We start from the raw sequence: 14,588 nt of genomic DNA on the forward strand, positions 1-14,588 counted from the left end.
CCACCGAGAGATGGTTCGTTTGTGCACCGCCCGTCCCTTCTTAGCGCCCATGTAACCAACAAAGAATTGGTCATCCACCTGGAACTGGCGTGTGCGATCCAGATAGTATGAGAGCGCACGTTTTGGGTCCAAACGGTGGAGCCTCTCTTCCTCTTTGGAGGGATGCGGAGGTGAAAGAAGGTGGGCAAGGTGATGGACTGCCCGATGTGGAAGGCTGTGACTACCTTGGGCAGGAAAGAGGGTCGCGTCCGCAACAGAACTTTGTCCGGATGGATTGAAAGGAAAGGAGGTTGAGAAGAAAGGACCTGGAGCTCACTCACTGTCCTGGCAGAGGTGATGGCAACCAGGAATGCAGTCTTTTTTTTGTTGAAACTTTTTATTAATTTTATAAATACAAACACAAACAATTTGCAAGGAATAAAGAGAAAGAGAAGACAGCAATATAAACAACGTTGCATTACATGGTGCGGGAGCGGGAAGGTCAACCAATAAGCGTATGTTCTATCAAGAAAGAGTCTCGCATGGGGGGGGGGCAGATGGAACAAAATGTATCCAATACACAGTAGTAAGTGGAGGAACCCTCGGGTTACGGGGACGTAGGTGCAACATCTGGGTCAGGGAGAGGGGGGGAACATATATCGCCACGGTAAGTGTTCCACTGAGTCCATATCTTCCCCCATTTTCGGGGGGTACCCCGAGAAATATATACAGTTTTTTCCCTGAACATGCACCAGTCCATGTTTTGTTTCCATTTCCGAATCCCGGGTGGTCCCTGAGCGCCCCACAGTTGCGCAATGTCTCTTTTGGCGATCATATTGCCCAAGGTCACCCATCGAAGCTGCGAAACGGAGTAGTCGTTCGGTTCCCATACATTCAGCAAGCATCTCCTAGCCTCCGGCATCGATCGCACCCCCGTAACCTCACTCATCACCTCGTGCACACGGGTCCAGAATCGCACTACCTCAGGGCTCTCCCAAATGATATGGAAAAAGGTGCCCAGGAGACCGCATCCACGCCGACACAAACCATCCACAGAAAAGCCCATGTGCACCAAACGGGGACCAGTCACATACACTCTATGCAGGATTTTAAGTTGCACAAATCTAAGGCGCGCCTGGATGGCCACCTCTTTAGGGGAGGAGATCGCCGCCTGCCAGTCCTCATCGTCCAGCTCCAGCCCATCACCAATCCAGACCTCTCTAAGGCGAAACAGGAGATCAGACCTGGAGTTGATCAACTTTTTATAAATAAGCGAAATCGTACTATCAGGAACATGTCCGTCCAGTACCCTGTCCTCAAGCGGGGACGACTCCGGAATCTCCACACCCGAAGGGAAGACCGAGAGCACCGCGTGGCGGACCTGCGCATAGCGAAAAAATTCGCGATCGCTCAGAGCGTACTCAGTTTTCAATTCCTCAAACGTCTTCATTCTCCCCTTAGTCCAAACATCATCAATCCTGCTGATACCTATCAAGTCCCACCTATCAAACCCCTTCGACTGCCAGAGAGAGCCAAGTCTATCGGATGCATACAGTGGGGTGGCACGAGTTAATTTATCAGTCCACCCAAGCGCCATGGAAGCCTGTCTCCACACCTGGACAGCCGTCCTAGTGGGGCCCGTTACGTTTCGAGGGGTGAGTCTCGAGTAGAGGGCTCTATTATAGTCACCCCCCGGCAACAACCATTTGTCCATCTCGAAGGCCGGATTCGGCCAAGGGCCATACATGCAATGATTTATTGCCCCCAATTGAGACGCCCAATAATAGCGACGGATATCAGGCAAAGCAATTCCACCGTCGTACCACGGGAGCGACAGTTTAGCGATGGCGATCCGGGGCCTACCCCCCCACACCAGTTGTCTCTGTAAACTCTCAACCTCACGGAAATATTTAGCCGGGACAACGTCAAGTGTGTTTTGCAATGCGTAGAGGAAGCGGGGCAGTGACATCATCTTAAACAATGCCGCTCTACCCAGGGGAGAGAGAGGGAGTTTCCCCCAAGCAACAACATCTGCCTGAAGGCGCTGAAGAGGGGGCAGCAAGTTCCGGTCAAACCGCAGTTCAGGTTTCAGAGTGATAAAAATGCCTAGGTATTTAAATCCATCTCTCACAATCGCGATAGGACAACCACTTGGCAGAAGAGGGGCGTCTCCCGACAGGACGTATACACAGGACTTCGACCAATTGATGACAAGACCGAGTTTTTGCGAAAGGACGTTAAGACATCGAACAATACAATGAGGGATTTACGGGGAGATGTGAGATACAGCAGAATATCATCAGCATAGAGAGATACACGGTCCTCAAACTCCGAATTCCATCTAATGCCCTGCAGGGACGGCTCCCACCTCAACCAGGCCGCCAGCGGTTCCAAGGCGAGAGCAAACAACAAGGGGGACAGGGGACAGCCCTGTCGCGTACTCCTGCCCAGTGCAAAGGGTGCAGAGACCCGACCATTGACCACCACCCGAGCCATGGGACCGGCGTAAAGCAATTTGACCCACCGAACGAACTCCGGACCGAAACCAAACTTGGCAAGAACCGCCCACAAATACGGCCATTCTATTGTATCAAACGCCATCGTAGCGTCCAAGGACGCCAAGATGGCAGGCTCACGCAGCGTCTCGGCTCGTGCCAAGACGCCATGCAACCGTCGGAGGTTAAGCGCCGTGTTGCGATGCGGTATAAAGCCGGATTGATCAGGGTGAACCAGGTCCCCAATGACAGTCGCCAAACGTGTCGCCAGCAGCCTGGCCAAGATTTTAGGCTCCGCATTAATCAACGAAATGGGTCTAAAAGAGGCACAGCGATCCCGAGGTTTACCATCTTTGTGGATGACGACTATAGTGGCCAGTCTCTGGTCTGGTGGGAGAGAGCCCACCTCCAAAGACTCGAGAAACATAGAGCGCAGATGCGGAGCTAGCGTGTCCGGGCGTAGTTTATATAGCTCAATGGGGAGCCCATTAGGGCCCGAAGCCTTGCCGGATCGGACCGAACGGACAGCAGCGGCAATCTCGTTCACAGTAGGCAGCGCATCCAGAGCATCCCTATCAATGTCAGGCAATTGGGGAAGTGCAATATCCCGCAATAGCAGGTGGGAGTCCTGCTCAGATTGATCAGACACCTGGGAATACACCTCGCGGAAGTGATCGGCAAAACATGTAACAATATCAGCAGGGTCAGTACAACACTCTCCATTCTCCGCAACAATCACAGGGACGACACGACTTGCATTCTCCCTCTTATCCAGCCAAGCAAGTAATTTCCCAGCCTTATCACCCACATCATACAGGCGGCCCTGCTGTTCCCTTCCCATTTCCTTGCAGCTTCCGTGACCAGAGCCCTGTATTCATGTTGTTTCAACTCCAATAGATGTAACCCCTCAGCGGTGACCCCAGATTCCAAGCACCCCTCCAGGGCTGTGACCTCCCCCTCCAGGCGAACCATCTCAGCACGGTTGGCCAACTTCACGCTACCAATCAACGAGAGGGCCTGGCCACGAATGACAGTCTTGTAAGCTTCCCAAAGTAAACTTGGGGAGGAAACAGAGCCCACATTTTCCGCAAAATAACAATCGTGTGTTTTAACCAGCTCAGCCCTGACCCTGGGGTCCTTCAAATACCAGGGGTTAATCGGAGCCACTCGGCCCGCCGAACCCCGCCGTGCATCAACCACCAGCCAAAGCGGAGAATGGTCCGAGATACCCCTTGCCAGATGTTTAACTTCCCGTATGAGGGATGCATGGGCCGAGGGCAATAATATATGATCTAACCTCGAGAGACTACCATGAGCACCAGAATGATAGGTATATTGCAACTGCCCCGGGTGAAGCAAGCGCCAGCAATCAGTGAGCCCCAGCGTCTCTAGGAAGTCACTCAACCAAGTCTGGGCCTTCGGCAGTTCCCTGGGAGGGTGACGGTCAAACATCCCCGAGACCACCGCATTAAAATCACCCCCAACCAAAAGCAGACCCTCGGGGAGACCCAGGATAAGTCCACTCAGATCAGCGAATGTGGTGGCTTGGAGGCCCGGGGGCACGTACACGGAAATCAGAATAAGAACCTTCCCTTCCCAGCGCCCCACAATGGCGGCGTATCGTCCCTTATCATCCAGTATGACATCATCAATGGCCAAGGGGAGGGAGGTCCGAACCAGAATGCCCGCCCCTCTGGAGCCCGAAGTGAAACCCGAGTGCGCCACAAGGCGATAACCACGCCTATTCAGAGCGTAGCACTTGTTGCCGAGCAAATGAGTCTCCTGCAGTAAGACAACATCAGGAGACAAACGTTTCAGCAATTGCAGCACCACCCTCCTCTTGATCCCGTCCCCCAACCCGTTCACGTTCCAACACAATATCTGAAGTCCCCTACCCCCCATCCCCGAATTCAGCCCCTCCCCCGCCCCACACCCAAAGCAACTGCAAAAAACAGGAGTTTGCCTTTCCTTCACCTTGCAAATAACAATAAAATTCAAACCAACAACCCAGTCCCCCCAACAATGCCAAAACAACTATACCCCCCACCCCGCACCCCTGCTGAAGACCAAAAAGCCCCATAAACTTGCAGTGTGCCTGTCGCCCAACCGCCCAACTAATCTACGAAAAGAAAACCCAGGAGGAGAAAGGACCCGCTCACCCCCCACCCACCTCCAAAAGGACTATTAATTGCAAACATTAATGACACAGCATAGCACAGTTCAAAGCCAACGTGAAGGGTACGGGGTCAAAGTCGACATCTATTCCTGCTCCGTCGGGCCACCGTCCGCCCGATCCGATCCGCCAGAGTCCTCAAAAGGTTCTTGATCCGCAGGCAGCGAGTCAAGCCAGTCACTCACGACCCCAGGATGGTCGAAGAAAAAAGTACGATCCCTATGAACCACCCGCAAACGGGCCGGGAAGAGCATGGCATACTTCATAGACCTTTCCCGGAGTCTCTTCTTGACCCCTTGAAACCCTAGCCTCTGTTTCTGGACCTGTTGTGTAAAGTCCGGATAGAAGCTGACAGTAGAGTTCTCAAAGGCAATGGGACCAGACTGCCTCGAAGCCTGCAGGATAGCGTCTCTGTCCCGGAAATGAAAGATCCTCGCAATGATGGGTCGTGGGTTAGCACCCGATTTAGGTGTGCCGCCGGGGATCCTATGTGCACGCTCGACAGCAAAAAACTTGCTGAGACCCTTGGGCGCCAAGTGATTCAGCACCAGGTCTTCCACCAATAAGTCCGTCGAGGCAGCAGTCGATGATTCCGGGACCCCAATCAGGCGGATGTTATTGCGCCTGGCACGGCTTTCATAGTCCTCTAGGCGCCCAGAGAAATAGTCATTAGCTTTCCGCAGATTCCCGACTTCAGCCTGTAAGTCAGAGACGTCAGTGACCAGGCTAGTGGTCTTGAGATCCAGGGATTTGACCTTTTCGTTTGTCTTCGCCAAATCCGCCCTGATCAAATTGACATCAATCGACACAGTATCCAGTTTGAGAGTCAAGGCCTCATATTGTTGCCCCAATGAAGCCTTCATACCGGTAATGGCGCCCATGAGATCCCGCAACGAGGGCTCTTCCTCAATCGATGAGTCCTCCGGTATTGTCGTCGAGGGTTTAGATGCTGCGCCCGGCGATCCTTTAGTAAGGGTGTACCGGTCCATAATGTTCGTTTGCAAAGCACTCCCTCGAACGCCCGGTTTAGTCTTGCGCCTCTCACTCTCTGGCTTGGTGGCCATCTTAGATCCTGGACCCGTACGGGTCGCCTGTTGTCGGGTGAAAATGATGACTGCGGTGGCAAATGCAGGACCAAAAGGGCGAAGGTGGTGCCAGTCTCAGAACTGAAAGCCACGACAGATCGGCAGCAGAAGCGGATAGACCAAAAATATAGGCACGTCCGGCCGTCTACGTAGCTAACAAAGTCAGGTTGATCTCCGATCAGGAATCGAAACCAAAAGCGGTCGCCAGCCCATGCAAGTCCGGCAGTCCGTTGTTGTTCACTTACTGAACGGCAGGCCAGACAAGATAGCTCGGGGCGTCACCTAGGAGCAGGCCAGAAAACTGCGGCGATCTGTAGCTCTGGACCCCGAAGTCCAAAAAAGTTTTTGGGAACAGATAAATGATCAGTAGAACTACGCCAATAAACACCCGTCGTCAGAACCAGGATAAAGTACAGGATAGTCGATGGAGGTGGCGAGGGTCCGGGAGCCCTGTGCTCACGCGACCATCTTGGGTGCGCGCGAAGCTCCTCCGCAGGAATGCAGTCTTAAGAGTGAGTTTTTGCATCAATGGAAATCTAGGAGATTCCATGTAACAACGGCACAAGCCTCAGTGGTTAACACAAATGCACCCTTTAAAAGCCTATGGTGTTAACAAAAGCTTTTCACAATAAATATGTTCGCAGTACTGTCTTTGTCCTAACTTTTCTTACCAAACAGATCAGGCCTATTGCCTTTATCAATGACTTTTCATCACAACCAACTCGGTCCTTCTGCACTGAACATAAACATTCGTTTAAAGGCAAAAGTCCTATTCAAGCACTCTCTTTCATGGGACACAGGCAACTTTTGGCCAATCAAATTTTTTACTCAAGGTAATGAGCACGTAAGCAGACCCAAAGCCTCTTTCCCTGTATTACATCTTAAAACTATCTTTCTTATTATCAAATGCGTTCAGGCTTGACAGCTATCAATCCAGACTTAAAAAGCAGCTAGTGAGCAGTGTATAAGGAAAATAATACTTAACGTTTTCGTTAGAAATCCACCAAAGTGCAGATTTATATTCAGGTTTACCTTCAGACATTTGAATTTCATCTTTGAAGGCAATACAAAAATATTCACAAACTTTCAGGCAAACATACGTAAAGGCAAAGAATAAATAACAAAAAACTTACAATGATGGGGATTTTTTCTTTGGATTTTGCAAGCTGTTTTGTCAAAAGATACTGCTCCATGCCAGGTTTTGCAAATCCAGGGAATCTAATGGTAAAGAAGGCAAAGACCACATGGTAAAAAGTAATGTCCCTCAATATTATCTTCAGTGTATAATACCACAGCTCCCAAACATTTATCAATGACAATTCTTCCTTTACACAAAGATATTTACATCATATTTTCTGCAATTTGGCTGCGATATATATACATTTTTGTAGTTTGGAAGGGGCCTGAAAGTAAACCAATGTCCTTTTGTTCACCATTAATAACAACCATCTCAACCTGAATTCCTTAATCTTAAATTGACAGTAGTCAATTCACTCCTGGAACACGACTGTCCTGTAACTCCACATTACATGTCAAGAGCAGTCAGCCATCAAATTTCAGGTGGATATCCCATACAGTGAATTTTTGAGAACCGGAAAGAAATTGTAGCTCGCACGAAAAGTTTGTTAAAACCCATGATGAAAATGATAATGAGATTCAGGTACAGTGGGTACTCTAGAAAAATGTTAAAAAAACGGTAGCAGAAAAAGGCTGACAAATGTAGGCGTGAGACTTTATTCTCTGGGCATAACCCTCAGACAACAGGTACAAGGAACATGAGAACCATTCACTACCTCATCACCAATACCATTCAGTCAGTTGAGTTGAGGAACATCTTAAGAAAATATTGTGATCTTTTACAATGAGACACATTTTTGACAGGAGTAATTGGACCTAATTAGTCCTTCCATTACTGATAGGAAGAATACCTTGCTATGGTATATATTGGTTATTAGCTATCCAAGTCTTGCGCAAAACTCATGGCTGCACACAACCCCTTGTTTCTATTTATGTGGTGGGTGTAAAGCCTGCATCAGTGAAGAAATTAAACTAAAGGCAAATTAACTATCCACAAACATATCACCTGTAAAACTAAATTTGTAGGGTATGTTATAACTTGTTCATGAAATGTGGTATATTGGCAGCAGCACTTTTCCCTTAAAGAAACGTTTTCTTGCACACATACATACATGCTATCGCTTACAAAGATGTAATACAGCACCGCACAACATTTTAACGAGGTACACAGTGGCGACTGGAAAACAATGAGATATTCTGGAATTGATTCAGTTCCCAAAAAAAGAAGAGTGGAGGCAACAGGATTATTGTGCTTCCCAAAATGAAGTCCAGATGTATTTGGAGGCTAGCACTGAAAATAATGAATTTAGGAGAACAACTACATGTGCTTCTATGATACAGTCACCATATTACGTAAGCCAGTTTAAATCTACATGATGTATATATTATTATTTTAGGCGTCGGTTTGGGGTTATTTATTGGGAGGTTATGTTATACTTTTGTTTTATGCATATGATTGTTCATTCATTTTTGAGGTTTTACTTATTTTTTAGGAACATTCTCTTCACGTTGAGAGCATCATTAGAGAACAGGGACATGGAACATGGAATCAATTGGAGTAGCATGGAGAGTAACATTTTTCATTTATGACCATATAAATTATTAATAATTTCCTGGTTAGCTGCAACAATGTTTTTACACCATATCCTTATTAGAAGTCACATGAGCCTTCAGTAAAACAATGTATAATTATGGGGAGCATATTTTGTAAATGAGATTTCGTATTACACTGTGATTAGAGGTTATCTATGTTATTGAGTATGGCTGCTAAAGCCTGGACTGGAAGGGGCATATGTTCACTTAATTAGTTGCTGATAATGGCTAGCATAAAGTCTGGGGTTTACGTCTTCTGTAAATAATGCTTCATGAGGGAGTACCAGAGGGTACCAGTGATGCCACTAGAGCAAAATGAGCAAGAACGTCTCTTTTAGTTAAGTGTCAATAATGTATGGCTACTGTAACCCGGACTAGCACACATAGGATCAGCATGACTGCATAGTTGTGACTGGTCTGAGCGCCGTGGTTCAGCGCTCAGACAGGAACTGGGAGCCTGTGCATGTTCTCTACGCAGGCTGTGCATTACAGGTGAACATGCTAAATGCACATTACTGTTTACCCGGCCAAAGACAGCAGGCCAACTGTCATGCGCACTTAAGAGAGTGCCCACCACTCCTCCCCCTGCTCAGGACAGGACAGCACAGCCCAGCCCAGCCCCGCCTGCCCCACCCTGAGAACTGAGCCAGAACGGAAAGATAAAATAATAACATTGATTATAATCATTTCATTTTTCCTTTTTGAACTGCTCACTGAGCAGTGGGACAATGCTCCTCCACCTTTGCGGAGGAGCCGCATCTGAACAGGACTACCAAGTCCAAGCAAGCGACTTTCCCTGCCACTTTAAATACAAACAACACACTAACCTCTTTGTTGCGACTTGCTTTTCTTCTGTTTGGAGCTTCGAAAAACAGTTAAAGTAAAATTAAGGTTATGAGTTAAAACCGAAAAACTACAGAAATTTGCCAGTGTTGACCAGCTCTGCAACCCACAATTCACACAACCGCCATACAAACCATAAATTGCACACCAAATGCATCGCCCATGACCTGTGTGAGTGACTATATAGGTCAGTGAGTGGCTGAATGAATGGCTGTATGGGTCTGAGTAGGTGTGTGAGTGGCTGTATGGGTGTGTAAATGGGTGTGTCAGTGGCTGTAGGGGACTGAGAGAGGGTGTGTGATTGGCTGTATGGGTGTGTGTGTGGGTCTGTGAATGGCTATATGGGTGTGTGAGTGAATGTCGGGGTCTGTGAGTACCTGTGTGGATCTGTAAGAGGGTGTGTGACTGCCTATATGGGTCTGTGAGTGTCATCATAGGTGTGTTAGTGGGTGTGCAAGTCCCTCTGAAAGTCTGTGAGAGGGTGGGTCTGTGAGTACTAGCATGGATCTCTGAATGGGTCTCTAAGTGCCTGTGTGGATCTGTTAGTGGGTGTGAGAGTGTCTGAGTGGCTGTGACAGTGTCAGACTGGGTCTGTGAGTGAGTGTGAGTGTGACAGTGTCTGAGTGGGTGCGTGTGTGCGTACCGGAATGGATCTGTGAATGAGTTTCTGAGTGCCTGTGTGGGTCTGTGAGTGGATTTGTTGGTGCCTGCATGAATATCTGAATGGATGTATGAGTGTCTGTGTGGCTCTCTCAATGGGTCTGTAACTGCCTGTGTGATTTGTTAGTGGGAGTGAGAGTGAGAGTGCCTGTATGGGTCTGTGAGTGGGCGTTTTGGTGACTGAGTGGATATGTGAGTCAGTGTGACAGGGTCTGAGTGGGTCGGTGAGTGGGTGTGAGAGTGTCTAAGTGTGTGAGACTGCACATTATGTTTTTCTCCGGCACAATTTGCGAATCTGCTGCAAGTTCACACAGGGCTGCGGTGAGCATCGCAGTGGATTTGTGAACCCTTGCACGTGTAAAAAAAAGCATTCTAGGGTATTTTGTAACCCATTAGGAGTCCCTCAAAGACCCCTATATTCCACCCATGGGGTCAAGGGACCACTACCACAACCTCTTCCACTTCATTAAATCTCAATTCCAGCAACCAGGGACTGTTTCCGTATATCTTAAATGGCGGCCGCAACTTTCTACTCAAGTTGTGGCCAGCCAATCATGGAACTGCTATTGGTGTGTGGATTTGGAAAGCGTCACAAAGAATTCGCTTCCCTAGAGATCTATATTTCTTTTTCCATTAATATCTCAAAAATTACTGAACGGATTTACACCAAATCACAAATAGCAAGAATAGCACGATTTCTGGACCAAGATCTAGCTTCCTGCCTAATTTGGTGTAATTCTGTTCAGCAGTTCGGGCTGTAGTCATGTCTAAACTCTTTATGGGAATTAACATTAGAAATACACTTTTTTTTAACAAATCACCCTGAAACTTTCCATGCACAACTAGACAAAGTGGGACACTTTTCTGGGGGGCAAATTTGATGAAGATTTGTCAAACTGTGCCAAAATTATAAGCAAGTGAAGAAAACACTTTTCGTATGAAGCTATACCCTAACTATGACTACCTAATATATATATATATATATATATACATATAGGTTTCAGGGACATTATAGTTAGAAATTAGCATTTAAAAAACCTTCGAAATTCACTGAAAAAAACAAGTTTCAGAGACGTTATAGTTAGTTGGACATATCACTCATACAAAACCAGTGAAATTTGTCCGTTATAGTTAATTGAGCTAACTATACCTCGTGCCCCAGCAATGCACTGCTGATGACGGCACATATTACATTACTCATGACATGGTCAGTGACATCACTAATGGTATCTCAAATGACATATATATATATTTGCAATGTTAATTCCCATAGGAACCTATCAACATGACTACAGACCTAATCACGGAATGGAATTACACCAAATTTGGCAGAAAGGTATATGTTGTTATGCAGATTATGCTTTTTATTATTTGGTGCAAATCCGTTCAGTAGAAATTTAAGAAGAAAGTTATAGTGATATATCTGGTTGCGGATATTTCGCACAAAAAAAAGGTAAGCTTGTGCAGGGAATTTAACAGCTTTGATTGGCTGCCAACACTACAACCAGGAAGTGTTGGCAGCCAGCTTCACAGAGTCCAAAAGAAAAAAAGTGAAAATAAAGAAAATGGGGCAGGGTAGGAATACCCTGACCTCCAAAATATGGGCTTGGGGTCCCCCTGGGACCTGCAGGGTCATGAAAGCATTAAAAACAATATACCTCAATATACCTCAATATCGATATTGTGATACTCGTGGCAATTTTTTTTTAATAACGATACTTGTAGCAAAAAAATAAATAAGCTAGCGCTTGCTTTTAAATAACCACGGTTGGGCCAAAACCCGGGGTCATATCATAAATATAGCAGGGAACGCACTGGGCCCCCCTCCAAGGGCTTATCAAAGCCCCGGGGACCACCAACTCCCCAGGGCTAATTCCAATAATATGGGTGGGGCATCACGGACCCCCTGGGCTCCAGGGACCACCACCTTCCAGTGGCCAAACTCTAAAATGGGAGGAGCCCCTCACCTCCCCAGCGCAGGCCCTAAAAGAAGAAAGGAGGGGGACCCTTGGGACCACCACCTCCCAGGGCAGACTCCAGCAATGTCCCGGGGAGCCCAACCCCGTGACATTAGTTTGATATGGCTTGGTGAGAGCACCGCTCCCGCCAAGCCATAGCAAACTCAGCTCCGCTTTCAGCAAGCGAGAGCAGAAAATGCTCTTGCTTGCTGAAACCAGAGCATGTCTGTTTCCCTGCCCGCTGTCCTGGTCGGTGACCACTCCACCACTCTGCAAACGCACCTTTCAGCGCACTGCTGGTGGTGGTGGATGAGAAAAAGAAAATCACAAAATATATTTTAACAAAAGATTTATTAGTCCAGGTCTATGTTTTTACTCCATTAAAGTCTTCTCCCCACAGGCAGGGTACAGTTGTGTTTCAGCGCACAGCTGGGGTTAGGCTCTCCAGGAACACTGCTAATCTAGAGTTGGGAGCGTACAGTGCCATCAACAAAAGAAGGTTGCCATTTAATGCTCCTTCCATTACGACATATCTACCCTCCAGATCGAATGACTAACCGCGAAGAGTACCCTGAGCACAATCCAAATCAGAAATGCCCTGGCATATTTCGTGTAAGAGGGGCCTATGACAGTGACCGCAACCTCCTTTTGAGTTTCATAAGCTGAGGTGAGTCTCCTGTAGACAGGTGGAATGTATATTTCTGCATTAGAGGTAGGAGTGAATATGGTATTGTTTAACATGTGACAATATACCCTTAACATTCCAAGTAAGAAGTTATATTTATCTGATGCCATCAGCTATGATAGTGATAAAAGTCCTCCATAGTGTGTGCCCTCGATTGCAGGTGGAACGATCCTTGCATGTCCCTGTGACACCAGATCCCCCTTGCTCGTGCAAGCATAATGTACTGACTCGGAATAAACATAAACAAGTTCCAAATGCCCCTCCCAGGCTACAAGGCCAACAGCTCTACAGCTACAAACTGAACATTACAAACCTATAGGTATAGCTCTACTGTACAGAGGTTGGGGTGTTTTATCACCTGCTTAGTCATCCTGTGAGTTGGATGAATCCCCTACAGTACAGTCTTTGAGCCTCCCCTCAATCAGATCAAAGTATGAGCGCTGATCCCCACCTTCCTCATCCCCAAACCTATAACATCTGTTGCCTTCAAATGAGGGTATCAGCAGTCATTGGGGTACAGTCTGGCTCCTCTCTCAGTTCCAATGCAATGTTTATCAGTAGTTTTTCTTTCATGCCTCAGTGTGTCTCAAAGGCTGGAGAGTTGGAGCCCCCAGTGAAGCCCGAATAAAGTCCCAGCTCCGCCACCGCCATGCATGGTCCATCCGTCATCCATTGCGTGGGTAGTGGTATGCACATTCCCTTTGCTAACAGCCACTCCCAGGCCTCATAAAGAATCTCATTGCGTCTCCATCCGGGACTTTTAACTTCACTGAGAACATCTGATCAGAGGTTCAGTTGCCAGAGGCGAGACAATCTCCAGGAAGGATTTGCATTGTTTGTGCAACGCCACAGTGAAGTTGGGAAAGATCTTGACTCAACTGTGGCCTATCATCCAAGGGCCACCTGCTCTAGAGGCCAGCAGGATGCGATCTCTGTCACTATAACTGAACAACTGAGCCAGCACTGGTTTAGGTAGGGAGCCCAGCAGCGGAGGTCTGCAATGGACTCTATGCACTCTTTCAACAGGAAAAAAGGACAAGGACTTGCATCCAGCACCATAGCGACCAACCATTACTCCAGAACAAGGTCAATGTTTGGGCCTTCTGGGTGCTTTGAGAGACCCACAATTCGTATATTGTTCAGGTGGGAGCAAAATCTCCGTATCGTCCACCTTCCACCGTAAAAATAGTACCTCCTCCTCAAGGTTGCAGACTGTGGTGCCTAATTTCTCAACCGTGGGTTGAATCGTTGCCATCGCAGATTACATTGACTTCACACAGTCTTTTAGCTTCTTGTGGTCTGATCGAAGTAGCACCATATCTAGCTCTAAGGTATTCAGCTAGGGCTACAAAGCCGCCTGCATGTCCCGAGCCGCTTGCAACAGGATGTCAAACATGGTTGTGTGGCCTTGCAGGTTGGTTTCCATTGTTGGGGGTGTGTGATGATTTGTTTGTGACCACAGTCGTGGGGTGAGGCATCAGGGGAATCCTAGTTTTAGGGCACTCTGGTCTAATGGTTGCCTGCAATGGGAGGGCAGACAGAGGGTTAGTTGCAGTCAGCGCTGAAAAATTCCTCTACCCCGTGAGGGCCGTGGAAGTCTTAGTATTCACACAACAGTACACCCCTGGTAAAGGAGCATGAGGAGGAGAGAGAGCCACAACTGGCATATCCTGAGTAATGTCCCCTTAGGGTTATGCTGCAGGCAATAACTTTTTTGGGGGTCCCTACCCAACCTCAGCTTCCAGGTCCTGGCGCAGGTCCTCTGAAGAGAAGTGGCAAATGTTGCGGGTCGCTCCCCATGGTTCCAATCCACCTCTCTAATCTCCATTTCTGCCACTGATTTGGACCTTTCTAGCACCTCTGATCAGTCTCCGCGGACTGTTGGGGTTAGGCAGTCCCATCAACAAAGGCCCCAAGTCATGCCGGGTCACTGGTGTGCGGAGGAGGAAAACATCAATCTCAGGCCCAATTAATCCTCCTCTCCCGCCACTTGACAGCTCTAGCGGTTTACAGACTGCATGGCCAATGTCTATGGGCTGC

The 14,588-nt window shown here is 47.7% G+C and overlaps 1 protein-coding gene across 2 annotated transcripts in view; it reads right to left on the reverse strand.

The window, feature by feature from the left end:
• Positions 1-14,588, reverse strand: part of SNX9 (sorting nexin 9) — an 884,063-nt gene that overhangs the window by 362,377 nt on the left and 507,098 nt on the right. For both annotated transcript variants that reach the window (XM_078648636.1, XM_078648635.1), the window contains one exon: positions 6,866-6,950. In XM_078648636.1, coding sequence (XP_078504762.1) covers positions 6,866-6,950 — 85 coding nt within the window. The remainder of the gene's footprint in view (positions 1-6,865; positions 6,951-14,588) is intronic.

Source organism: Lissotriton helveticus, chromosome 6, assembly GCF_964261635.1.
Source record: "Lissotriton helveticus chromosome 6, aLisHel1.1, whole genome shotgun sequence".
In the NCBI taxonomy this organism is placed as follows: Eukaryota; Metazoa; Chordata; class Amphibia; order Caudata; family Salamandridae; genus Lissotriton; species Lissotriton helveticus.